Genomic DNA, 26,885 nt, shown 5'->3' with positions numbered 1-26,885 from the left:
TTGCATTGCAAATGCTTGTTTCATAAGGGATGGTTCTGCAGATTTCTGCTCCAACTAGACAATTTCAGAGATGATGTTTTAATCTAAAATTTTCATTAGGATGAATCAAGCTCTGTGACATTGTGATAAATAACAGCAAGATTGATAATCCCTGGAGCTCATTTGGTGTGTGGCCACACTAAGGCCTATCCTGTAGAAGTCTTACCAAAGGGACACAGGCAGCCCTAGAAGCATTATTTGGGATTGAAGTGCCCTTTGGAGCATGGGAAACAATCATCCAGTCTGAATCCTTGCAGCCCCAGTAACGTCTATCTGAGCATTTAGGAAAAAGTTTACAACAACTTGAAAAAAAGACCAATCGTGAGTCAACTGTGATACTTGTTGGCTAGTCAGTGATATCTTCAAGCCCAAGACTCCATTTATGTTATATGGGATCATAAAACAACGTGACGCACTCTTGAGGAGACGCACTCTTGAGGAGACGCACTCTTGAGGAGACGCACTCTTGAGGAGACGCACTCTTGAGGAAGACCCGAGACTGTAATTCCAGGAGGTGTGAAGTCGAGGCCTGGGTCAAATTACCCTGCCTCTGCTTTCTATATTCACAACTCATTCAAGGACAGTTGATGTACTGATTTTCACACAATCTTAAATTACATGTCATTGGATCGGCCGCGGAAGAACCATTGCTTTACTTATTGTTATTATTAGTTTTGACAGGCTCCCGACAGATCAAGATACAAACTGCTGGAATTTGTCATGTAAGTGAATTAGTCTTCTATGTTGTGCCAGTGATTGACCACAGTAAATAAAACCTGAATGTTCCCATTGGATGGTGGCAGGCTTCTGCAGCAAATTTAAGATTGATATGTCCCCTCAGGAGACAGACCTGTGTGTCCGGTATTATGTACAACTCTGTTGCTTTTGGTAGGCCAGTTATGGAAGTGGTCAACACCAGTTGCAAATCTTAATCTTCAGCCAGTACTTTCACTTTGCTCTTCAGCCTCTCTGGAGAGGTTTGGAATGTTAGCTCTTTCTGAGTTTCGCAGCTTTTAACAGGACCTTCTCCATGAAGTACTCATTTGCACTGCATGTGAATACTTTCCAATAGAAAAACTTCCCTCCTGGCTGCCATGCGGTTAAAGTCTTAGCTCTATGGTGCCATTTCAAGCTCTTCTACATTGCAAGATTGTAGCAGGTGCAGACGGGTGGGATACAGGAGTGAGGGGCAACAGCCGGGTTTTGGTTAACGTAGGCTTTATTGAGGCCAAAAGGAAATAAGAACAAGTCTTCCTAATGGGGACGGGCCTCCGTGGGGAGCGACTCCGGGTGTTTCTCCTACTCCGGCGCTTGTCAGGCTCAGTCCTCCGATAGCCGTCCGGGCTTCGTCGGGGCTTTCGGTCCTCAGAGTCCGTCTTTGCTTTCGAATCCAAGGACCATAAACAAAACAAAAGAAAGCAACTGGTGAGTTCAGCGTCCCTCACTGAACAGATCCACGGGAAGGGAGTGAGGAGGTGCAACAACCCGTGCCTCGAAACCTATGTACAACTGCAAGTGCGGGGACGGGTAGTGCGTGAGAACGGGGAACCGGGACAAGGGGATACCACTATTGTACAATGGAACCGCCCTTCCGTCCCACCCAGGCCCTGATCTTATTACGCACCTGGGCTAGCCACACACCTCCCCCAGGTGGGTGGCTGGGTGGCTCGTGGGAACGTTGGCCTCTAGGCGTCTCCTCCGTTTTCGGGGTCTCTCCTCCTTTCTCAACTTCCTCCGTTCTTTTCGGCTCTGGCTCTGTAGTTATCCGACCGCTCTGCTCCTCTTCCCTCCGACCTTCCACGTTCTCTCATCTCCGGGTGAACAAGCACACCTGGTCTTCCGGCACTTCCGTATTTGACGGTAGCACGTCGTCTTGGAATCCCGCCCACTCGTCCACTGATTGTGAATTAAAGGGCCAGACACACTCACCCTCCATGCGTGAGTCTAGCTCTTATTCGGCCCCTCTGTAGTCCGCCTGCTGTAGATGACAAGAGGGGGGGAATGATTGTATGGTCCCTCAAAGTCCTGGCGCCCCGCACAGTCAGCAACATTATCGGGATGAGTCGGCAAACCCACCCCGTTACAAAGATGTACCTGTTACAGTGAATCCGGGGCACTCTGAAGAGAAGGCCAACACAACACTAAGGACATACGTATAGGCATAGAGGCATTTACAGCCTGAAAGGCACGTCTTGCTGTTGTGAAGCAATAGTGGGGAGAGGTGGCCTTACCAACCTATCTATTCTAAGCAGGTTTACTTCGGATACATTTACATTACCATTTTCGCTTGCATTCCTCCACTTTTAAAAAGCCAATTTCTATGCACTGCATAAACACACTATCCAGCCATACATGCTCCTTTAGTTACTTAACCGTGCTGATACATTTGAGGTAACCATTCTACATATCTCCCTTATCTCGGCATGCAGTGCACCAGGCTCTTGTGAGAATGAAGCTGATCAGCTGCCAAATGAGAGGGTGCTAAGATAATAACCTCAACTCACCACCACTTAACCACATTGTGTTATCCTGGGCAAGTGTTTTATTTTCCTGGTCCTCCATTTCTCAATCTTGCAAGATTGGTAGCGGTTCGATAAAGATTAACACCTTTTAATTTTTTAGGTGTGACCTAAAACAGTCCGTAATGAAACGCCACAGGAGCACAGCGTTTAACCAGTGTCTTAGTGTTTAAAGGGGGTAGTGGGGACGAAAAGAGCTTTTAGAGACTTGTTTATTATAGTATAGCAGTAAGTAAATCGGATAAAATGTGAATTATTGGAACGCCTGTGGGCATGCCTGATGTCAGTGAGACCAGAGCTGTAGTCCTCGTGAAGGCCTGAGGTTGCATCAAATGGCTGATGCTAGTAACTGATTCCTTTTGTCATGGCTGTTAAAGATTTGCCCTCGTGCTGGTTTAAAGTTCTGTTTGGCGCTGCACAGAACTGCATATAAAGCCCCTCATAGTTTCAAGTTCAAAGTTCTTGTGATATCCTAGCACTGAAATTAAGGCTTAAACTTTTAGTTTGTGGTAAATAAATCAAGGTAACCCTGCCTGTAAAGCCAAACTCTGTCTTGCCCCTTCTCACTTTTTCTGACTGCTCATTCCCAGGTGCTGGTGAAGGGACAAGTGTAGAGCATAGTTCTTTAGACAGTGGGCACTGGCAAACGGCACCGCCATATAAGCCATAGGTGGAAGAAAATTGCATGGTTAGGCACTGGTTAAGACTTTAGGGGCTTTTGGAAAGGAAAGCATGGGCTTGTTGGCTGCATGAGATTCCCACAGTGAAAATAAGGTGCTTAAATAAATATTGAGACGTAAGAGGCCGAAGGGAGCGGCACTGGGGCTGCATGAGAGACCCAGAAAGTTTTAAGCATAGAGGCAAATCAGAGTGCGAAGGGAGGGACCTAGAGTTACTTGACGAGAGAAATCAAAGACTTTTACTGCAGGCTTTGAATGCGACAGGAACGATCTGGGTTCAGTCTGAGATGCCCTAGGGTGGATCAAACTACAAAGGGCAGGGATGATCAGGGTGAATGAATACATCGGGTGAAAGTAGGATCCAAAAGGCAAAGCAGCCAGCCTTTTATCTGTCAGCGCTGTAGATGTTCTGGAGCTGCTGAAGATCCATGTTCGCCTTGAGCTCCAAGGAAATGAAAGGGCCAGGGCAGGAACCCAGATGCTAAGAGTCACACTGGGGCAAGCAAAAAACCCTTACCTAACAGTGCTGTGGTATTCTGTAGGAAACTGAGAATTCGAGATCATTCTCATGTTCTGCTCTGGGGAAACGAAAAAGCAGGCTCCTTTCTCCGTCATTGTTTTACGACCAACAAACGCCCAGAGCCCACTCCTGGGCTGGGTTACCCAATAAGAAGGTAAGGCATGCTCAGGGTTCCACTCATCCAATCCCAAGCATGTCTGTATTGATGGCCAACTGACCACTATACATTAGAGGATGTGGTGGAATATCCGTAATACTTTCTGATTGGTTGCGGGCAACAGGTTTGAATCGTTTGGTCCTGTTTGCCATAATTTACCGTCCACTTGCCCTTCGGCCAAAACAGACATTAAAACATCTTGCCCTCGCAAGAAATCTTGATGTCTCTGGCGTCGGGCCATATGAATTACCCACCCCTGCAGATATAGAGTAGCGCGATCCCTCCATTGTACACCCCCTGGCCAGTTTGTTAATCTAGTTACGGGGGGGGTGAGGGGGTGGGGTGATCCAGTCCCACAGTAGTGTTATGATTTCACCGATCATGTTAAAATAGTTGTTGGGGATTTTATATGGCGAAGTTTGTATAATGTAGAGAAATGGGGTAAGCGCCATCATTGTAAAGGGGGCTGCCTAGCCCAGTAGAGACGGGTATAGCGACCTAAAATGTTGCATGTCAGTCTGTTAGCATTAGTTGACCCATTCGGTTATGTGTAAAAAAAGACGTTGGGATTGGCTGTCAGTAAATCCCCAAGTATCGAAGCCCTCCCTCACTATTGTTAAGTTGCAATTTGGAGTCAAGATTGGAGCGGGCCCTTGCAGTAAGTATACTATTGATTTTGACCAGTTTATGGAGTATCCTGAATATCTTCCTAAGGTGGTGCATACTTGCAGTATCCTGTTAATAGAGGCCCGGGGAGATGCCATGTATATATGAGTACATCATCTGCGTATAGGGTTATTTGGTCTTCCCACCCCGTGTCTATTTTAATCCACAGACCAATGATTCCCCCCGAATCCAGGTTGCCAAGGGCTCTAGGACTTTGGCGCATAGTTTAGGTCACGGGGCATCCCTTTCTCGTTCCCTGCCTGAGCGAAAAGGTCTGGGAGGTGTGACAGTTTACCACTACTTGCGCTAACTGGTCGGTGTATAGTAAGCAGACCCATGCCCGAAAATTAGGCCCACATCCTCTATGGTCAAGTACCGCAGAGAAACGATCAAAGAAAGTACAGCCATTCAATTGTGTCAATGGCCATGCAGGCGTCCAGAGACCGTATGACTGTACTTTCTTTGATCGTTTCTCTGCGACCCAGCACACTATGTAGGCGACTCAGGTTAAGGGCTGTATTTTGTCCTGGCATGAACCCTGATGGATCAGGGTGCACTAGTTTGGTGACAGCCTGTAACAACCTTGTTGCCAGTATTTTAGCCAATATTTCAACCTCTGCGTTGAGTAGGGAAAAGGGCGATGGGAACCCCTGTCCTCCTCTGGCTTCCCTTTTTATGTATCACTACAATAGAGGCCAATCTCTGGTCTTGGTGCAAACTGCCCAGCTGTTTACTATGAAGATGCATTTGTTGTAAATGTGGGATAACCTTAGTGGCTACCAATTTATAGAGTTCGATGGGCAGGCTGTTGGGCCCCTTCCCTGGTATATGCTACAGATTGCTGTCACGATGTTGTTGTCTCTAGGGTCGGTCTCGAGCGCTTGCTGTTCCTCCGAGGAGACTTTTGGCATATGGAGATCTCTCTGGAATTCCTTTGACTCATCAGCTGTGGCTGAGGCAGCAGGAGAATACAGCGCAGTGAAATGGGCCACAAAGGTGTCTGCTATTGCTTGGGGTTCACTCAATATCTTGCCGTCTACATTGAATGTGGCCACCCAGCGGTTCGCCCTTTCCCCGCTGGTCAAGCCACGCAAGTTTACACGCCTTGTCCCCATGTTCATTTATGTTATGTTGCTAGATATTTTGCCCTGGCGGTCTCCCAGAGCAGGCTGCTGTACTCTTGCCGTTTAACACCAAGTGATTGTGCAAGTGTTTCTTCTAGGGTGATTATGAGCTTTTACTCGAGCGCGGCCAAGTCTCTCCAACGTTTCGAGCTGCTTCGTCTTTTCTTTTTTGTGGCCTGTCGTTATGCAAAGTGCATGCCCTTTCACTGCTATTGGAAGGCCTCACAAAGTCTGAGTGAAGAGTCCACTGAGCCAACGTTGCCTCTGAATTAGTCATCAGTGGATTTGATGAGGCCAGCCCTAATGCTCAGGACTTTTAGGTAGCATGGGTTGAATGAGATCGTTTTTAGGTCTCGCACCTGCGACGCAGCTCTAAGCTCTGTTGCAATGGGAGACCTATAGTCGAGTCTGCTTTCAAGGGCTTGCAAGGGGGACAGGAGATGGGCACGCGCAGGCTACAGATCGGATTGGTGAACGCATGCGTTCACCACGTACACACGCGCTGCGCCCATCTCCGGTCTCCCTTGCAAGCCTCTGTAGCGCCTCCTATAACCGGCTCCCTGGCACGACCACGACCAAACACCCCCCCCCCCCCCCCCCCCCCACCCACCTGCCCGGCCAGAGGAAATTTACCCCGTCAACGCGCACCGTACACGTGCCTCCTAAAACCGGCTCCCTGGCACGACCGTGACCAAGAAGAGGAACGTGCAAACTCACCCGGTATGGCACATCTTACACGCGCCTCTAACATCTGCCAGCATGCAGCCCCACTCATCGGGCTGCTGTGCAGAGACTGTTCTTGTTGGCCTGCTCGAGGTTCCAATGCGACTCTCTGCAGGGCTCCCTCAGCATACGGGAGCCCTGCAGAAACACACCCCGCCTCTCGGACTTCTGAAGACTTACACCGCTATCGCAGGGCTCTCCCTTCCTCATGGGAGCCCCGCGTGAACGAGCACGACCAGCCTTTTCCGGCTGCAACACAGGCCCCGCCCATGTCACGGGCAAGGATGCCTGACTTCCTGCTTTTGCCCCCAGGCCGCAACGGTTAATTATTGCTTGTTTGTAGTTGCAGCTGCCTTGTTATTATTTGCGATGCTTTGATTTATAAAGGGTCGGCTGGGGCCCGAGCACGGTATGTTTTTTTTATTTTACACCTGAAGGTTTTTTTTTTTTAATTCGCTATGCGCGCATGTTTGATATATGCACCAGATGCCTGTTTTTTTATATACAACAAGGGAACCCAACAAGTTTACTGAGGACCGCGGGTGCTTACTGCTATTCAAGACAGAGGTCCTTAGCTTTACAAGATCACACGAAAAAATACAATATAGGCCATGATAGAACACTATATGCGTCACTGCCCAGCCGGACAGGACATTTATTTTCAGCAATGTAAAATTTAAATGCTAGAATTTATAACAAGGCACAATCCTGTACCAAGATCGAGAAGAACAAAAATAAAAAGTTCAGGAAGAGTTACAAGAGAGTGAAAGCAGGCAAAAAGAATGAGCAAAAGAATGGCCACTTTTCAATCAGTGTCACATTAAAGTTATGCCAAAAGAGTGCCAGACACAACAGGATTCAACATAATAGTTAGGTTGCGAAGGCACTATACATCGTCGACGTTTCGATCCCTTATGCTCAATTATACGGGACCATCATCAGGACTGACATTTTCGAAGCATTTGCCTGTCAGATTACATCAAAACAAATAGATTACCGCCTGTAAGGATAAAGGAAGAGAGAAGGGGGAGAGAAAAGCAGATAGCTTAAATTACGATTAAATTTAGAAAAAGTTAGAGGAAATACAGTAGTCCTGGTAATTTTAACACGCTAGTTGTATCTTGGACATGTACTCGGAATCGACTTAGTAGTGCTTTATACATTGTGATCCATTCGTGGGAGGAGCAGTCACCTACCGATGACGCCTGTTGTATCACGTTAATTTCAAGGCTGTGTGTACAGGAGGCATCTGCTGCAGTGTAGATCCTGAGCAGCGCTGCGAGGCCCAATTGGCAGCAATACAGCGCTATGCAAAGCTCGGCAGCATGTAAAGCTAGCTGGAGAGAAATATATAGTTTAGTTGAACTACGTAGCATCACATGATCCTACTCCATTTTAGAACGGTGTGTCTGTTGTAGAGCATTTGCTATTCTGTTGTGTAATATACAGCTTGCAAAACGTACACAACGTGTTGGTACTCGATATAGTCATGTAATACATGCACCATTAGCTGTTGTAATATTGGACTTATGCCTTAACTTGGCAGAATGGTTTTAAATACCCGGGGGCGCGTAGAGGCTGTTGCGTAATACAGAACCTGCCAGACACAGGATAACATATCGGGGCCAGTAATGTATGCAGCAGACAGTTGTGTAATAAGACACTTTTATTGTATGCATTAGTGACAGGGTATCCCTTCTTTCCTTATAAGGGGTTTTCAGTGTTTTTATGCTACTTTATAATTTAGACATTGTAGTGACCGCTTGGTGTGATATATGCAGAGGTTTCATGCCAATGAACAGTCGTATATTTTATGTATTCTTAGGTTTGCAAGGTAATTCTACTTTGTGCGTCTATGTTGCGTGCTGATCCTATTGTGTAATATAGATTGGGTGCTCTGAAGCCATCTGTTGAGATTTAATAGCCCATATACACGTTCCGATTTTACAAGGAGATGTGTACCTGATGTGTGTACATCTGTGTTGCGGTTATACGTGCTTTGTCGGTGTAATATTGATTCTACAGAACTTTGTCGGTGTAATATTAATTCTACAGAACTTGCCAGTGTGCTTTTGGAACCAAATATAGGGAAATATATTATGTGCAATAAAATCATTTATTTCCCCTTTGGCAACGGTTGAGGGTTATTTCCTCATTAAAAGAAGCCCATCATAAACCTTGGGGCCAACAGCGCATTTTACCAACACAGCAATGAGGTAGGGCCTCTCACAAAGCTGAGCTTCTTACTGTAGTCCATCCAGGGGACGTGTGTGACAGAAATAATGCGAGGTTTCTCTGGAGTGTAGCCCCTCAGTCAGACATTCACCAGACCTTTGATTCGCCTTCAGCTCTAACTCTTAAAGAATCTCTCACGTTTAAAACCAGCATTTTTTTATTTACCTATCCAACTTTGAGTGCTAAATAAGACAAAAGGTGCCGGCATAATTTATAGAACCATGCGTGTGTGATGCACATGCCTACAAAACAACGTTGCAGTTGCATCATAGGCTATTTTGTATTTCTTTTTTTGCCATGCTGCACAGCATGGCCAAAACCATGCACAATCCAAGAAGTCTCAAAGTCAAGATATAGTAGCTTGGCCGCCAATGCTTCTTTCATCTAGTTATAGAGAAATAGCCATATCACTAGCGCGGTACATTTTATCTCCATAAACCTGCTTTTGAAGGTCAATTGCCATATTCTTTGTAGTCTAAATTTATACACTGTGTATTTTGGAAGGAATGAAAACTGATAAGCACTGTCTAATGCAGATATTTTACTTATAAAGCCACAACAATTTAAGAAGACGAAGGAAACAGCTGGCAAATTAAAAATATTAAATTATACATGCTGTCATTTTTTTTTCCTTGGGAGATCAGGCAGTTCCGTTAGCGCTTGATATCTTCATGTTATGTATTATGTTTCCATTATTTAGTTAAATATTCTTTTCTCCTTTTACATTTCAAACAATGTTCTTAAAATTCATGGTGATTTGAAGATCAATTACATTTTAAATCAAGCAGTGGCAACGCCAATCGGTCTGGAAACTGGTGTGATTTAAAAAAAAATCTTTTATTTTTATTGCAAGCATACGTAACTTAAAAAGAACAACAAACAAGCATTTGCTATGCAATAGGTCTCGCATTTGCGCGAGTTTAAGCTATTGGCATTGTAAACGACTGCCTTTTATTTATGTTTTACAAACGAAAACATAAATAAAAGGCAGTTATTTGCAATGTCTCGTATTTGCGAGAGTTTAATCTATTGGCATTGTAATTGACTGCCTATTTAAGTTTTAAAAACTTAAATAAAAGGCAGTGAGATTTACAATGCCAATGGCTCAAACTCTAACAACTGTGAGACCTATTGCATTGCAAAAGCTTGTTTTGCGTAGTAGGTATTCCTAGCTTGAATTGTGGCCAGATGGGGGAATGGTCTGAAATGACTCGTGCCACATGCCGCACCTCTGTAAAAATGTTGCTGTTGGTCAGCTGGTATGATTATATGATCTATTCGGGAAAGACTGTTATGAGCCCCTGAGTGAAATGTGTACCGGAGTGCAAGTGGGTGCAGCCTGCGCCATATATCTACCAGCCCAAAAGCGACCATGAAATCTGCTAGGTGTGTTTTTTTGGGCAGTGGGGGAGTCCAGAGTCCGAGGGGGGGTAGCGGTCTGTGTGATCAGTGTCATATTGAAGTCCCCTCCAATTATCAGGTCGCCCTCGGGTAGGTCTAATATTTTACTCCAGTCTAAGAGTGCCGGGCTGTGTGGTGCTGGGGGAACATAGACCGATAAAATATTAAATTCTCTTCCCTCCTAGCTGCCAGTCATGACCACGAAGTGGCCCCGTATGTCCATGTGGGTGTTGCGTACAGTGAAGGGGAAGTTCTTTCATAGGAGTATGCCTGTCTTTCTGGACCCTGAAGTAAAGCCAGAGTGAACAATTAGTCTATACGCCCAGCGTTCTATTGCCTTGCAAGTATTGCTGACCAGATGCCTATTTGATGCGTCTCCTGGAGAAGAACGACATCTCTTAATATACTGGAGCACTCTACCCCTTTTTATCTAGTCTCCCAGCCAATTTACATTTCAGGAGATTACTTTTAGTGATGTTCCTATTGTGACATCCAGAATGTAGTAATATGCTTCAGTCTGTGTGCTAGGGAGGTTAATAGTTCCTTGTTTTGGATGTGCCTAGGTTGCTTCTTTTGCAAGTGTGTGGGGTTTGGAGGCCTCCGACGGCCGCAGCTATTCAGTGAACTTGTGGTATGATGCTGCTCTGCTTGATCTGCGTGCATAACAACCAATGGACATGGGTTCTTACTAATACAATCGAACTTGCAACAACTTAACTGTAGAAATTCTCGCACACCCATACCCCCTCACCCCATACAGGCAGAGTGCCTGTCGCCCTCCCATTCCCTGGTGGCTGGGGCGTGGGTCCCTAAGCCCGCCCGTAATCCCCTGTCAGAAAACCGCAATTGATATTAAAACAATGCATGTATACATTAGTGATCATCCATTGTCCGCCTGTTGGAGAACCCTAGTCACTGTGGTAAGCTATCCAGCAAGGACAGCCCAGACAACCAGTCGGGCATCTGCTGGTATCCGGTCCGGTGTTCCATTAGTAGTTTGAGGATAGTTGAGTAGGATTGAATCATAGCCCCCTTCCGCCAAGGGGACTTCTTTATTTTGGTGCCTCCATTTTACTTGATCTTCGGGCTGCGGGTCAGATTGTTTGTAGGTTGCCCGGCTCCTGGACCTTTGTCCGTAGTCTCCTTCGATTTTCAGCTTTGTCGACCACATCTATCCTGAGTTCCACGCATCCTCAGGAACGATGAAGAACCTAGTTTTACCCTCCGCCTCAACGCTCAGTTTGGGAGGGGAACAGCATAGCATATTTCAGATCTTTTTTTTCTCTGAAAGCTTTTTTTTATGTCAATAAAGTGGAGTATCTGTTTTTGTACTTTCAGGGCAAAGTCCAGAAAAAAGGTGATAGTGTTGTTGTCTTACCTGACTGATTGGCGGGGCGGTGTGGGCTGTCTGCAAGATGTCACTGTCCCTGAAATTTAAGACATGGGCCAGCAGTGGTCGGTGGCGCTCCCAGTTTAGGTTTACCCCCCTGTACTCGATGTGCTCTCTCTATTGAGAAATAGTTTGAGCGATTGCGTGGGTGCAGATTATCTGTGACCAACTTTTCAACTAAGAGGTCCGCCGGTGTCACTCTGCTCTCTCCGGGACTCCTAGAATCCAAACACTGTTCCGCCTAGATCTCCCTTTGTAGTCGTCCAGTTGCTCCCCAAGCAGCTGACTGGCGGTTTTAAGTTTGTGTACCTGTTTTTTGAGAGCTAAAGTGTCTGCTACAAGAGTTACCGCAGTTTCTTCGACTGCTTTGATTTGTGTCCATGTTGCGTAGGTCTGTTCTTATGAGGGATATTTCTGTTGAGACGGAGTCTATTCTGGACTCCGCAAGGTACGTATGTTAGTAATAGCTGCCATAATATCATGCAGGGTAAGGTCCATCTGCTCAGCCGCCACCTGCGACTGGAGTTGCGTCGGTTCCATTTGGCTGTCCATTTCCCCCTAGTGTTTCTGCCACGAAAATGTGTCCAGTTTTGGTTGGAGGGTGTGCTCCTCACCCCCAACCTCCTCCCCCTCCCTCCCTTTTACTCCCGCCGTTACATTGAATGAGTCTGGTGGGCTGTCTTTTACTCAACGATGCCGGACACGGGTGGGGGTAAATCCTCCCTCTGCTGGCCTGTCTGGTTCCTCCGTCAGCCCCCGTGTGGACTTGGGCACGCACGCCTCGCTCAATGTTCCTACCGGGTCAGCACGTCTTTGATCGTTGGAGGGAGAGGGTGGGATTCTGGGATTAATTAAAGTGTCCCTTCTTGTACTGGAAAAGTAGCGTTTGAATACCTATACAGCACCTTGGAGGGTTCAGGGCCTTGATTGCGCACCGCTCTCGCTGGTCCTTAAAAAATGCACCTAGCAGCTATGCAACCCACACTGCCATTTTGAGCCGCCTGCCAGTCTGAGTGTGTGTGCCAATGTCTTTTCGGGGCGTTCGGCTCGTAAGCTGCACTCTGGGCTCTACCTCTGTTGCCCCATGGATGTGGACTATATGCTACCAGCAGAGTAGCTGGCGGGCTTCTCTGCCGTCCCGTGCCCTATCATCTGCAGTGTCCCCCAACGGTCATCCCTCTCTCCTCTTCTTTTCAATCTTTATATCTTTCTTCTCATTGCTGCTCTCCAGAAATTAGATGTCATGTCAATTACGCCGATGACCTTCAACTCATTTTCAATATTTCTTCTTCTCCCTCCTCTGCTACTGATGTCCGATCAATCTTGACCTTTATCAGTGACTGGATGAACCTTAACCACCTTAAGCTCAACCCCGATAAGACCGAGTTGGTGCTCACTGGCGGGGTCTCCAGTCCTTGGTCCTCCTTCCTTTGGCCCTCCTCTCTAGGTCCCCTGCCTCTCCTTCTGCTTCCGTTAAAAACCTTGCTGTTAGTCAGCAGTGACCTTTCCATGCATTCCCAAATCAGTGCGGTGGTATCATCTTGTTTTCTAAAGCTCCGTATCATACATAGTCTCCCGCTTTTTAGGTCTCGCCTGTCGATGCGCATGCGCATCGAGCAAGCGAGACTATGGGGGCTTATCCACTCTTTGTCCAACTTGCAAGGAATCGTGGCGATTCCTTGCAGTGCCCGTGACTTTTAAGCTCAATGCGCATGCGCATTGAGCTTAAAAGCGCGTGCACATGCCCCCAGCCGCCTGCCTTGCCTACTCTCCCGCCCCCTCAATGCTTGATTGCACGGCCGCTAGGCCGTGCCTCCCCTACTCCTCCTCCTACTCTCCTCCCCGTCTGTTCCCGCACTCCTCCCACACCCCCGCTCCGTGTGTCACTTAAACCGCCAGAGTTCCCTTCGAGTTGTGGTTGGTGCAAGCAGTCTTCAAGTCCCTCCTTTTGGAGATTGTTTTTCGGAACAGATACGGTATCATTGGAGGACTTTCTTTTAGGCTTTGTTCTGTCCCCGATAGAGCATTTCCTGTGGCATGTGTTTTTTAACGCGTTTTAGGGTTTGTTTTGTCTTCGATAGCAGAGCATTTCCTGTAGCATGCGTTTTCTAACTCGTTTTAAGCTTTAGTTTGTTTCTGATACTTTTGTGTCCGATAGCAGAGCATTTCTTGTGGCATGTGTTTTCGAATGCATTTTAGGCTTTGGTTTCTCTTTCATAGCAGAGCATTTCCCGTACTAGGTTTTTTTTCTAAAGCGCTAGCCTTTTTTTCATCTCTGATGGCAAAGCATTTCTCCTGTTGTTCGTAAACATATTCTATTCCGTTTTCGTAAGCGCTCGGCTTTCTTTCATTTACGATAGCAGCGCATGTTTTTGCGTGTTTTTAACGAGCACATAATTTCACTGCACAGCAAGCGTTATTTTTTTTTGCTGGAGCGGCTCTTATTTACTGCGCTTATTAATTTACGGACCCAGTACTTGTGCTTTCTAGTTGCCGGCATGTTAGCTTTTTCCCTAACTGGCTCTTTATTGTTACTCCGTGGTAACAGATTTATTAGTGGACGCTGTGTGTGCGTCCTCTTACCGCTTTAGGGATACTTTGCTGCACCTTCTTCTGTTTACTATGGTTATTTTCCTTTTTAACTGTCTCCCCATTGCTTATTTTCACACACAAGTCAGTGCGTCACAGTTTTACCGGAGAGGGCACAGCTCTCTCCAAGACACAGCTCTTCCTCTGCTCTCAACACTTGGGCCCAGTGCGAGGAAGGGGGTAGTGTTATTCCTTAAAAAAACCCTGTCCGTTCTCATAGTCAAACTCACTTACTTCACACAGCACTCCAGGCCCCTGCTGCTTTCACACCCCCTCCCCGCTCCGCCCCCTCCCCTGCCCGCCGTCTGTTCCCTCAGCCGTCTGTACCCTGCTGCTTAACACCCTCTCCCCCGCTCCGCCCCCTCCCCGCCATGTCGCATGCAATCGTTTCGTATTTTTGTACCACTTACTCCCAACCGGCTAAAGACACCAACGTCAAAAGAAAATGTTCCACAGTGTCTCATCAATAACTTACTCGGCGGGCGTCTGTATCGAGTAAACCCCACATCGAGAGAGGTACTTTCCCTGTTTTAACGTGTCCCTGCTGCTTTTTTGCCTCAGCCATTCATGCTCACCCCTCTCAGCACTATACAGCTGTACCCCTATCTCTAAGCCTTACCTGTGCTCCGTTTCGTTGATCTTCCGGGTCATCTCATCCTACTATTTTCATTGGCAGTTCATGTTTCATTTATTTCTAGTTCTGTTGGATTCCGCCTGCGGGGACACCTGGTATGTACCCGGTTACTGCGCTCTACTTCCCCTGTAGTTTGTAAGCTCCACCCTTTCTGCAGTTCATGAGTTTCTCTACAGTTCCTAATACTCCCATACGGCTCATTCTTTCCCTTATAGACTGTTTCCCACTCGTGCAGTTGTTACTCATTGCCCCTGCAATTATTGCATTCAGCTCTAAATGTTCTCGTTGAACATTCCTGCTATTTTACAAATTTTATTGTCTTGGGCCGCTCCTGGCCCTCTCTGCGCAACAGTCTTCCGTCACACTGCTGCCTTTCTTGTGTGTTCACAGTTCGTGGTGTCCTAAGAACGCACTCACCTTTGCCAAGTGCGCACCCTATTGCACCTGTGTCTTTGTAATGTCTCGCCCGAGGCCTGGAAACAGCCAAGCCAAGCCTCTGTTCTACGAAGGCGGATTGTGCCACATCATGATCACCCTCACCCTCACTCACCCTCAACCCCTCACCCTCACTCACCCTCAACCCCTCACTCACCCTCACTCTCACTCATCCTCACCCTCACTCACCCTCAACCCCTCACCCTCACTCACCCTCAACCCCTCACTCACCCTCAACCCCTCACTCACCCTCAACCCCTCACTCTCACCCTCACCCTCAACCCCTCACCCTCAACCCCTCACTCTCACCCCCTCACCCTCACCCCCTCACCCTCCACCCCTCACCCTCCACCCTTACTCACCCTCAACCCCTCACCCTCACCCTCAACCCCTCACCCTCACCCTCACACCCTCAACCCTTCACCCTCAACCTCTCACTCACCCTCACTCACCCTCAACACCTCAGCCTCACCCTCACTCAGCCTCACCCTCACCCTCACTCAGCCTCACCCTCACTCACCCTCAACCCCTCACCCTCAACCCCTCACACTCACTCACCCTCACTCACCCTCACTCTCACTCACCCTCACCCTCACTCACCCTCACCCTCACTCACCCTCAAACCTTCACCCTCACCCTCAAACCTTCACCCTCACCCTCAAACCTTCACCCTCACCCTCAAACCTTCACCCTCACCCTCAAACCTTCACCCTCAACCCCTCAAACCTTCACCCTCAACCCCTCACTCACCCTCACTCTCACTCAGCCTCAACTACTCACCCTCAACCTCACTCACCCTCAACCCCTCACCCTAACTCACCCTCACTCACCCTCAACACCTCACTCGCCCTCACCCTCACTCACCCTCAACACCTCACCCTCACCCTCACTCACCCACCCTCACTCTCACTCACCCTCACTCACCCTCACCCAGTGCAATAGGTCTCAGACCATTTCAGTTAGAGCTTTTAGAAATGTTTATGGCTTTTTTTATTTGTAATTCTTTAGCATTGGCTACAGGAAACAAAAATGCTAAACATTTACAAAAAAAAACCATAAACAATTCTAAAAGTACTAACTCTAATGGTGCGAGACCTATTGCATTTCCAATGCTTGTTTTCCATTGCAGCATTGAAACTCATTTTACTAGCCATGGTCATATCCCGTCTGGATTACTGAAATGCTCTGTATGTTGGTATTCCGGCATACAAGCTCCGTCGTCCCCAACTAGTCCAGAACCAGGCTGCCAGGTTAGTTTACAAATTGCCCAAACACCACCATGTCACCCCACTGTTAAAAACATTACATTGGCTTCCACTTTCTGAACGCTCCTTATTTAAATTGGGATGCATGATCTTTAAGGCTCGCGACGGCACAGCACCTGTCTATACTATCTCTAAACTCAAAGCTTACATCCCCAACCGAGACCTGCGGTCCTCCTCTAAACTCCTCCTGTGCGTTCCTCGGTTCAGAAGGAAAAAACACGGTGGTATGAGCTTTTCTTTTTTGGCCCCTTCCTTTTGGAACACTCTTCCTCTCGGCATTAGGACTATTGCTTCCTATATGGACTTCCGCAGGGCCTTGAAGACTCAGCTCTTTACACAAGCATTCGCAGAATAGGCGGCACCCTCGTTCTCCCCCGGTACTTCCGTCCTCTGCGCCAAGAAACTGTGTGGTCTACGAGCGCTTCATAAAACCTTTAACTTTAACCAGCAGAGTAGCGCCTTGCACTCTGCTCGCAATGTTAGGCGTGCACTTGCCTTTTCTGTTGATCTGGCAGATCCTCCCCAACTTTGAGTCTCCCGTTGCAGCACACTATTTTGCCTGGGGGCCCCTCCTCACGGCCTGCCCGTCGCAAGCACCCGTTCCCTTAAGGGTGCCTCCGTGGATCTCACTGCTGCAGGGCCCACACTGTCCCGATCTGCCTCACGGGATCGCATGCTGTGTTGGTCGCTGGGGGGAGCAGCACTCGCCGAGGGACTCCTCCACTCTGTTCCACTTCCCTGAGTCTCTGCCCCTTAGTTTCGACTGCGAGAATCCACAGCCCTCTGCGATGGAGGTGGTACTCTACTGTAGGGCGACTTCTACCACCGGCGCGGAGTCGCTGCCTCGTCCGGCCCTCCGGCGTCATTTAAACCAGCTCTCGCAGCTGCAATGTTGGGCAGGCTGGTGCTTTTGCACCCCTGATCAGAGCGTGGGCCTCATCCAGGTAGGCTTGCGCCGCAAAATATGCAGTCTTGGCAGGATATTGCACGGATTTTACTGGGATGCTTGGGACGGACTGCCGGAGCTGCTTTAGAGTGCAGCCATCTTCCTTGGCTGCTGGCCCTGTCCCATAAAGCCTTTTTCTTGATGGTAGCCATTTTTGTGAGGACATAGACATTTGTGGTTGGAGGAGCCTGTCGCACAGTGATGAGGGCCATGCCCTGCCACTGTTTAGCCTATAAAAGCTCTTGTAGGACTTTGAAAGCTAAGCACCGTACCACAGGTGGATTTTGTGGGACTTTTGGTTAAGCGATCGCTTGAGTTTTGATGTACATTTCTTTCGGGGACAGCGGAGGATGCAGGGCACAGAACCTGCTGCCTGTTCACATTTTTTTTTGTTCTTTTTTTTTTTTGGGCTATCTGCAAGGGGGTCGAGTTGCTGGAAGGCTTGTTTAATGGTGGGAGAGCATGCCTTTTACTTTGTGTCTAGTCTCCTTCGTACAGTACACACCTCATGAAACGTACTTGCAAAACGCTGCATGATTACAGCCCCATACCCAAAGATTCCCCATTGCCTTGCACCAGGACATCACCTCCTTTATGTCTTGGGGCCAAGCGTTATCCTGTGTAACCCATGGGCCTCTGAAACTGTAGCAGTAAACCCACCTAATACCAGGAGGGTATTGAGTGGCTGAAGGCTGTATTTTAATATGCTTTGAGAAAAATTTGCTAATGGCTTGTGTTCCTGCTATTACATAATAGCGAATGCCGGAAGCAGGCGCTGTGTGAACGCAGCGCAAAGGCTAGTCTTGTGAAACGCACTCCGTTGTTTGCACTCTTATCTGGCAGAAGCGTCTACACTTTTGAAGCCTTTGCTTCAAGGAAGCCTCAAGCGCTCAGTAACTCAACCTTTACATTGCTTCCGTAGGCTAATTGAAAAATATGTATTTAACGCAGCTCTTAACCTGTGTTCTGCGGTCAAAGGGACTGCTAGTAAAATTAAATGTGAAACGTTATAAAATGTATATAAATAAAGAAACCGAATGCAGAATTGAAAATTTTAAACCTTTCCATAAATGTGGAGTAATTTCAAATTGGAGGCTAAAAATTAAGTTTATATGGGATTGAACTATGTTGTGAGTAGTGCATATGCATTAAACAGAAAACCGTATGGATGGTAGGTAGTCTCTATTGAATTTCGAAGAGCCCCCATCTTTCCCTTTAATTTTTTTTTTTTTTTTTTTACATTTTGTAAAATAAATTTATTTGTGTATATTGCTCTGAGGTTCAAATCTAAATAGGTTAATTTGGCTTCGAATAATTCAGTGGTGGGTCCCCGGATCTAATGCATTGCTATCAACTTGCCTCGCGTCGTATGGGTGACTTTCAGTAATTGTTTTTCAGTGAGTATGCTGGGAGGTGTTATTTCATTAATCCTTTTGTGTGTCTGGGCCCCCACATACCAGCGTTCTCAGTTGTTTAGAACTGTGAATGCTTGGCCGTAGCCTTTGTTACATGGACAGGTTGACCAGCTCAGTACTTTTGTGGATGTTCTGTCCAATTTAAACTTGATGACCCCAAAAAAATATATCACAGGATTTCATTGGGACAATAGTGAAATGGTGGTTTCTTGCCTGTGACTGCAGAACATGTCTGAATGTTTGCTGCAAAGGTAGTGCTAGTTTTTATTAGTATTGATACGTTAGAGCTGTAAATCACCTGTCAACCTTCGTATTAACGTTTTCCTTGCTTGGTGCTGGGAAGTCACCTAGCTTCTAAGCACTTTATGTAAAATGTTTTGGTTAGAAATGTTAGCAGCACAGATAGCATTTAAGCTTGCAGAATACTATTTGGACTGACACTGGGGAAATGCTAGCAACTGATTATTTGTCTACATGTAAAATTGGGCTTTCTGAAATTTATTTTGAGTGCTTATTCTTACAGGTTTTTGCTACGTAGAATTTGATGATGTGGAATCTCTTAAAGAAGCATTGACATATGATGGTGCCGTAAGTATGGCGCTTTGACTAACATCGCTATGCATTGTTTTGTTTGTTTTTCACTGAAGAGTTTTGCTTTGATCTATGTATGTAATTTTTTTTTATTCACTAGTTGTTAGCAGACCGATCACTCCGAGTCGACATAGCAGAGGGCAGGAACAAAGAGAAAGGTGGCTTTGGTTTCAGAAAAGGCGGAACAGAGGACAGAGGTGACTATATATTTTTTCCCCCTCCAATTTTGAAACTTTAAAAGCGTTAATTGTCTGGCAAAAGTGAATTTTTTTACTGACCTGTTTTTAACATAAAAGGAGATCCTGGAGAAATTTCACAAGCTGCAACTGGCTTGAACAGTGAAGAGGGCTTTTTTATGATTTATGATGATACTCTGTTAACTGGTACATTTTACCTAGTCTTTGGCTCTGAGAGAACCTAAATCATTTGTAACTGAGAATTGGGCCACAGATTTCACGATTGCAGTGAAAAGCTTTTTTAACAATGGCTCACAGATGGGATGTTTTAGATTTCTCCGACAGCTGGGCAACACTAAAGATCCGGAATCTTGCGACTGCAGAAAAAGATGGAATAACTTTCACTAACTTCTTTGACTGTAGCAGACCTGTTCAACCTCATCAGTCTCTGTAGAGGCTAAATAACTGTTGGTGAAAATGTATGATGCCTCCGATCCAGTGTTTGTCCCCTTCTTTGGGAGTGTACGCCCAGCAAAAAGACCAAACGTGGACAAATGTTGCTTTTGTGATGCACGTCACAGTTTGCAACTTTTCTTTAATCCTAATAGTTGAGTTTAGTACTCTGACTTTGTTACTGCTATTGATACGGCTAAGTTCAAAATCCCGCGTAGTTGTTCCTTTCTTTCCTCAACCTGAAATGGAACTAAACAATTTTTATTGCCCAAAAAAGGTTGTCTAGCACGAGGCAGAGCACATTTTGTATAACTATTGTGAAATGTAGTAAAACCAATATTACGCTCAGTGTGAGGAAAAAGTGCTCTTGTGTAGTAGATTGTTTCTCTAGGGGGCTTAGTTGCATTTTGTTTTTGGCGAAAATGGGTTTTAGGTGGGTTTTGTAAAAGAGGTAGCTGCTTAAGTAACGCGCACCAAATGTTCTATTTGACTAAGTTTATAAATGCTTTGTTCTGCAAAGGCGTGGGAGTTAACAGCTTTGGACTGAACTAATCGCCAGTTTTTATATTTAATGAATTTCTGTTCATCAGGTTGGGTCGTTTAGTAAGGGTCATCTTACACTGAGCCTTTAGACTGTGCTTAACAGCTACCAAGTTATTAAAGGGCATTTATTTTAAGCCATGCAAAGTGGAAGCATTTTCACTTTTCTAGAATAAAATCTGACTGTTTTGTAGTGCTGGAAACCTTCTACTCTTAGATGTTGTCAGAAAGGAGGGCATAACTAAACACCGAGCATTTGCATTGCACGTGTTTTAAAAACAAAATTCATATTAGTTTTCTATTATATTTCTTTTGGCTTGCATCTGAATTTTTCTAAATACACGGTAGAATCAAAATTAAGTAGGATTGGTGTTCCCAGGGGTCCTCTCTGGGGCCTGGTATTAACTAGAAAGTGATTCCACGTTTTAGTGTCTCCCAACACCTATTTATCTCCCACAGATGTAAAAAAAAAAAGTCATGAAAGGTAATGGATTTCCTTTCAAATAGGTGTGAACACAGTATGCTTCTATGGGGATTCACTGTTACCAAAAAAGAATTTTGCAGATTGGGAAAAGGGGTTTCTTGTGTTGTGTACTTGAAGTGTGGCACATATTATCAAACGCAGTCAGTAATTCATATAGCTCTTGCTCCTGTGCGGCACATTTTACTGACTGACGTGTAAAGGTTAAAAAACTTGGAACCCACTTATGCCCACACAATTCAATATTGGTTCTTAAATCTCAACGCAATTAAGCTTGTTCCTACTCGTGCTGAGATTTGCAACCCCATAACCTGATTCCCAAAGATTTCATATGTACTGGAGTCCGATATCATTTTTTGTAACTTACCAATGCGTCACCTAGCCCAAACATGTACATAGTTCACTTAGTTCAAATACCTTGGTTCTATGGCTAGAATATTTGTGAAAAATCGTAGCGCACTTTCATGAAATCAGGTGGCTCTGCAGGTATCAGTATGTGAGCACTAACAGGCATTTGTAGTGCCTCATGCTTTTCCTGCACTCCGATATCTCACCTAGTGCTCAAAGCATTGGTATTGACCCTGGCTAATGTAAATGTCAAGAAAATGATTCCTCCCATTCTTTTCTTTAATTTCGCCATGCAGTAGAATTACAAATGTAAAGCTGCATTTTTGCAGGTTTGGTGAGCCGGTATGGATCATGTTTGAGATACGTCCTTGCACTTCATTTTGACTATCTAATATTTCAGCAAGACTTGCCAAAGTTTAATCTTGCTGTTTTTTTCAGGGCGAGGTGGTAGTTACGACTCTAGAGGAGGTGGAAGAGATGACTTCGGCGGTGGTAACATAATCTGTTTTGTTTTTCTTGGAGCTCTTCTGTAGAAAATTCCACACTTCTGCATGCAACAGTCAATCTTTCACAAATCCTAACTCCTTTCTTTATTCATGAACTCTAAAACTACTATGCCATTTACCAAGGCTTTTTGGCAATGGTATTCTTTGTGTCCTTCCTGTAGTGCGTTATCTGTATATTTTCATGTAAATCTCCAATGTTGTCTTTACCACTGTCTTCTCTCTTCTATAGAATTAGTCTCTCTCTGATCTTTAGAGTATTTTTAGATGTCCAGGAGTATTTTTGTCTGGTGGGCTCAATTAACAAAGTAAACCTATCTACTGTTGCTTGTAACAATTGTAATTATTTTTAAGTTAAGCAAACGTGTTTTTTTTGTGTGCATAGAATGCTAAATTACCAGATTGCCTCTGCGAAGCAGAGGGATGCACTGTTTAACTGGGGTAAATGTTATGCCTTTTTCAGTTGTGAAAGGGTTGACGTGCCATGTTCATTAATGGACTTTACAATTATGCCCTTGATTGCGCAAACTGGATGTTTTAGATTTACGAGGGAGGGAGCGGGTCCTTTTGGAGTGACTTAATTTCTTGCACTTCATTTTCAGTGTTTTATAAGAAGTGCAAAAAGTGTAATCTTACTGTTTTTCAGAACGCGGTAGTTCTTACGGCTCTAGAGGAGGTGAAAGTGACGACTTCAGCGCCGGTAACATTATTCACATTTTTAATGATTGGAGCCATGCAATATATACAATTTCAAACTTTGCTTGCATGCTCACGGTTGGCTACTATTTGAATGGGATTTTCTTCCACAGCCTCACAATCCACTGTAACTACACCATTCCTAACCACTAATAATTTTTGACTTTGGCCTAAGGTTTTGGCTTTCTAATTCATTCACGAATATACACCTGGTTATCAAGAGTATTAGTTCCTTTCATGCACTCAAACACCAGCTTAATGATCTAATTTACACATTAGATGTAATTCTTTTACATAATTGTGCAGCCTAAACGTTTAAATTAACCAAACTAAAATTGTTAGTCTCACTGGCACCATGTATACTGTTATGAAATCACAACAGGGTTTCTAATGGAGAATTATCACCATCCATGGTACCACTCCAACAAATAATACCATGTATACTGTCCCTGTTCTTTGGTTCACTAATTTACACTGATTTCTCCATCCTCCAAAGAAACACCTTTTCTTTTTTTCCTCAGTCTATCTTGCTCTATTCCAGTCTGGGTATAATGATGTGTATTGTTCATGATTTAAAATGTTTGAAATGAAGACTGAAAGCTCTGGTTAAAGCCAAGAGATGCTGAAAACCTGAAACTCAAAAAATAAGGCCTTTCGTAAAGGAGCAGTTTTAAAATGTGCAGTGACGCTTTGAAAACCTAATCAAATGGCGCTTGTACTTCACTATGTCTAAGTCGGAAGAACTATTCAACACTGTTGCGTATCTACAGTCTGTGGTTTAAGTAATTTGTATTAGTTTGAAAAAAAAATCAACCTGTTATCAATTGGTTTGATTTGATATGTAATTTATAAAGCGCAGCAATTACCCGAAGGCATCATTGGTGGGTGAGAATTGGACTGGACATCTGCCTGCCTTGCCAAATAGGGTAAAATCATGTACTAATGCCTTAAAAGGTTAGATTTGCTGCAGTTTTGCTTCTCTTTTCAGGCCGACTTCAAGGATACATCATGCAGTGGAGCATAATACTTCCTAACTATAAAGATTTGCTTCAAAAACACTCTCCTCATCTTGCATTTCTAATGATCCAGTTTTGTAGGAGCTTCTTTTTCGTCTTAGTCTAGTCATTTCAGAAATTTCGTTGGATAGAGGGACTGGGGGAGGGATTGTTTACAGTTGCACGTAACGTTTCCGAAACCGGATTTTGTTGGCTTATTATCAGTTTGTGAGAAACTAAAAATATCTAGCAACTATGCAACTTCTTAATGTCCTCATTAATTGCTTATTCCATCAATTCGATTTATAAAATCAGTTGTGGGGGGGCGTCAACTGGCACATTTTGAGTTTTAGAGGCAATTGCGTGAGTAACCGCTTCAAATGATTTGGAAATGCCCTCATTTTTCTAAATGTTGGGATTAGAAAATCGGTTTCCTGCAATTCAAGACCTATTGCATCTTTCAAGGAGTTATCCTTTTTCATGTCACTCAAACAACTCCGGACCTAGACACCGCCCTTCCCCATATAAGTGAAGTTTTCTTTATGCACTTGTTTCTGTAGTGTGCACTTCAGAGATTGGATGGGTGCAGCTTCTGCTGATTTCAGGATCAGGGTGGATTTACTTCAATTTATTTAAAAGATTTTGGTGGTGGTCTATGGTACTATTCATATTTTGGAGCCATTTTGTTCAGAATGTGTCGTATGGGCTTAAGCCAGTTTGTCCATTAACATTTGCAAGTCCTGTTGGAGCTGTAGAAAAGTATTTTATTGATGGCTATCTGCAGAAACAGAAGGCCATATGTAGTTTACTTTGACTAGATCAGCATTCTGGTTTGTGCAAGACCATTTCAATAGCTTTGGTCTCCCAGTGGATTCAGCTGAGAAATATTGCCCATTTTGTAGTGCTGTATTTACATTCCTTTATGACTCTTCATATCGCCTGTAAAGATTAGTTTTGCAGCGTGAATCTTTCTGGATTCACTATGCTGTGCATATTCCGCAATCTGGTGGTTGGGTCCGGAATCGTAGTCTTTTTTTTTTTTTCTCTTTTTTTTTTTGTCGTAGCCCAGGTGGGCGTCGACGTCCCACCATTTGGTGTACCTTCGGTGACGTCGGCGTGCTTCCGGCGGAAGCTACCACCCTTGGGCGCCATCTTCAGATTCTTTTTTCCGCCGTTGGGTCTGGATCGTCGCGTGAAGCTCCAGAAGTTTTGGAGGAGGAAAGGAGAAAATACAGCAAATCTTCAACGGTGAAGACCTGAACATCTAGAGAAGAGGACCTTTAGAAAAGAGACGACGAAGAAAGGAGCGAACTTCGAAATCTTCGACGTCCTTGGAGGAATGCGCACACAGGGGGCCCCCTGAGCGCAGGGATGTACAAGACGCCTTTTAAATTCTGCAAGAACTGCCACCACAAGTTCGCACAGAAGGACCAGCACCCAGTCTGCAACCTCTACCTGCCAATCGACCACGAGAGCAGAGACTGCAACGCCTGCTCCGTCTTCAAGCCGAAGACACTTCGAGTTCGAGAGACAGAGGACTGCTCACCACACGATGCAGGGCAAGGGCCAAGCCCCGACGCTTTATGAACTTGGCCTCTCCACCGACGACGAGGACAACAACATCGCCGAAGGCCCAGATGACTTCACGGTCGCTGAGACCGATAAGAAAACGCCTGATAAGGTAGGAGAGTCTACGACCCCGAAAACTCCCACAGGGCCTCGAAAACCCGAGGCAGACTCTCGAAAGTCTGAGCACAGAGCCTCGAAAGGAGCACCGGCGCCGAACAAATCGACGACCGAAGCTGCATCCTCCGAAAAAGAGCCCAGCGGATCCTCCGAGAAGGACTCCCAGAGGCTGAAGACCAGCGAAAAGCAAAGGTCATCGAAGCAAGCCCCAGAAAAAGGGACTTCGACGTCGAAAGAAAAAGAGCAGACGAAAGCTTCGACGCCGCCGAAAAGAGCGGCCGAAACGCTCGACGGCGAACAGGCCGCAGAAATGCAGAGAAGGACAAGAAGGCTCGAGGCCGAAATGGAGAACATCCTTCAGAGAAAGAAGGACTTCGATGAAAAGATGAAAAGTTACAAGATCCCCTCGAAGCCGGCACCGACCGTCGCTGAGGTACAGGAGCTCGAGGAGTTCGACGTCGAAGAGCCGGCGAAAACTCCGGAACCTTCGGAGCACGAAGAGGAGGAAGACCTCTACTACACAGTAGGGGATTACGGGGAACAGCAGTCAAGCTACGGCTCAGGTTCCTCGACGGTCCAAGACCAGGAATGGCAGTACATCGAGGCCGAAAACCCAGAGGAGGCGGTGGAAACATACCCCTCGAGGCCTTCGCCACCGGATGACATTGGGGCATACAATGAGGTGGTAAGAAAGGCGGCAGCAGCTTATGGAGTTAAGCTGGTAGAGGAGAAGCCGAAAGCAGACTTCCTGCTTTAGACATTGCTCCCCATAAAGACGAGAAGCCAGTTCCTGCCCATGCTCAAGAGTATCACAGACCAGGGGAAGGAGGCCTTCAAGGACCCGGCTACATGCAGATCTGTAATGCCGAGGACAGAGAAGAAATACAAATTCTCCTCCCAAGACCCAGCTTACATCAAGGGATCCGTCACAGCAGATTCTATAATCGCTGCAACGGCCAGGAAAAGGGCAAACGCCCCAACGACGTCTGGACCCCCACCTGACTAAGAAAGCAGGAGGATGGATCTAACTGGCAGGAAGATTGAGAGGAACGCCGCAACGCACTGGCGGATGGCGAATTCCAACGCCCTCCTGAATAGGCATCAATACCAGCACTGGGATGAGATGGGCCAATTGCTCAAGCACCTCCCGGAACAATACCGTGAGAGGGCATCACACCTTGTGGAAGAGGGGAACAGCATCGCCAATTCGTGCCTGAAGGCCGCCTTGGATGGGGCAGAAACATCCAGCAGACTGATGGCCATAGGCATCACAGAAAGAAGGCAAGCCTGGCTCAGGATCTCAGGATTGAAGGCTGAGGTTCAGAACAACATCCTGAACACACCCTTCAACGGTGAAACACTGTTCGGAGTCCCAGTTGATGATAAGCTCACCCAACTGAAGGACAACGAGACGGCAAGGTCCATGGGGGCCCTGCAGTTCAGAGGGATGAGAAGGGGCACTCCTACACGGAGGCCGAACGGCAGAGGTGAAAGTCAGCGAGGAGATTCTCACCAGAGTTTCCACCAGGGGCAACAGAGTGACAACCAAGGCCACCAGGGCCAGCAGAGGCAAAGCTGGAACTACCAAAGCAGGAGAAAGTCCTTTCGGTCAAGAGGAAATGGACGGGGCTAGAGAAGGAGAGGCGGTGAACAACCCCCCCCTCTAAGTGACTTCACA

The 26,885-nt window shown here is 46.0% G+C and overlaps 1 protein-coding gene across 5 annotated transcripts in view; it reads left to right on the top strand.

The window, feature by feature from the left end:
• The window catches only part of EIF4H (eukaryotic translation initiation factor 4H), a 178,306-nt gene that overhangs the window by 69,177 nt on the left and 82,244 nt on the right, over positions 1 to 26,885 (top strand). For 2 of the 5 annotated variants that reach the window (XM_078679442.1, XM_078679441.1), the window contains exons 3-6: positions 19,262 to 19,326; positions 19,430 to 19,526; positions 21,766 to 21,819; positions 22,477 to 22,530. In XM_078679442.1, coding sequence (XP_078535568.1) covers positions 19,262 to 19,326; positions 19,430 to 19,526; positions 21,766 to 21,819; positions 22,477 to 22,530 — 270 coding nt within the window. The remainder of the gene's footprint in view (positions 1 to 19,261; positions 19,327 to 19,429; positions 19,527 to 21,765; positions 21,820 to 22,476; positions 22,531 to 26,885) is intronic. The other 3 variants (XM_078679444.1, XM_078679443.1, XM_078679445.1) reach the window with 2 other exon arrangements.

Source organism: Lissotriton helveticus, chromosome 3_1 (genome assembly GCF_964261635.1).
Source record: "Lissotriton helveticus chromosome 3_1, aLisHel1.1, whole genome shotgun sequence".
Classification (NCBI taxonomy): domain Eukaryota; kingdom Metazoa; phylum Chordata; class Amphibia; order Caudata; family Salamandridae; genus Lissotriton; species Lissotriton helveticus.
The sequence above is the reverse complement of the archived record's forward strand: the minus strand, read 5'-3'. Positions and strand labels throughout refer to the sequence as shown.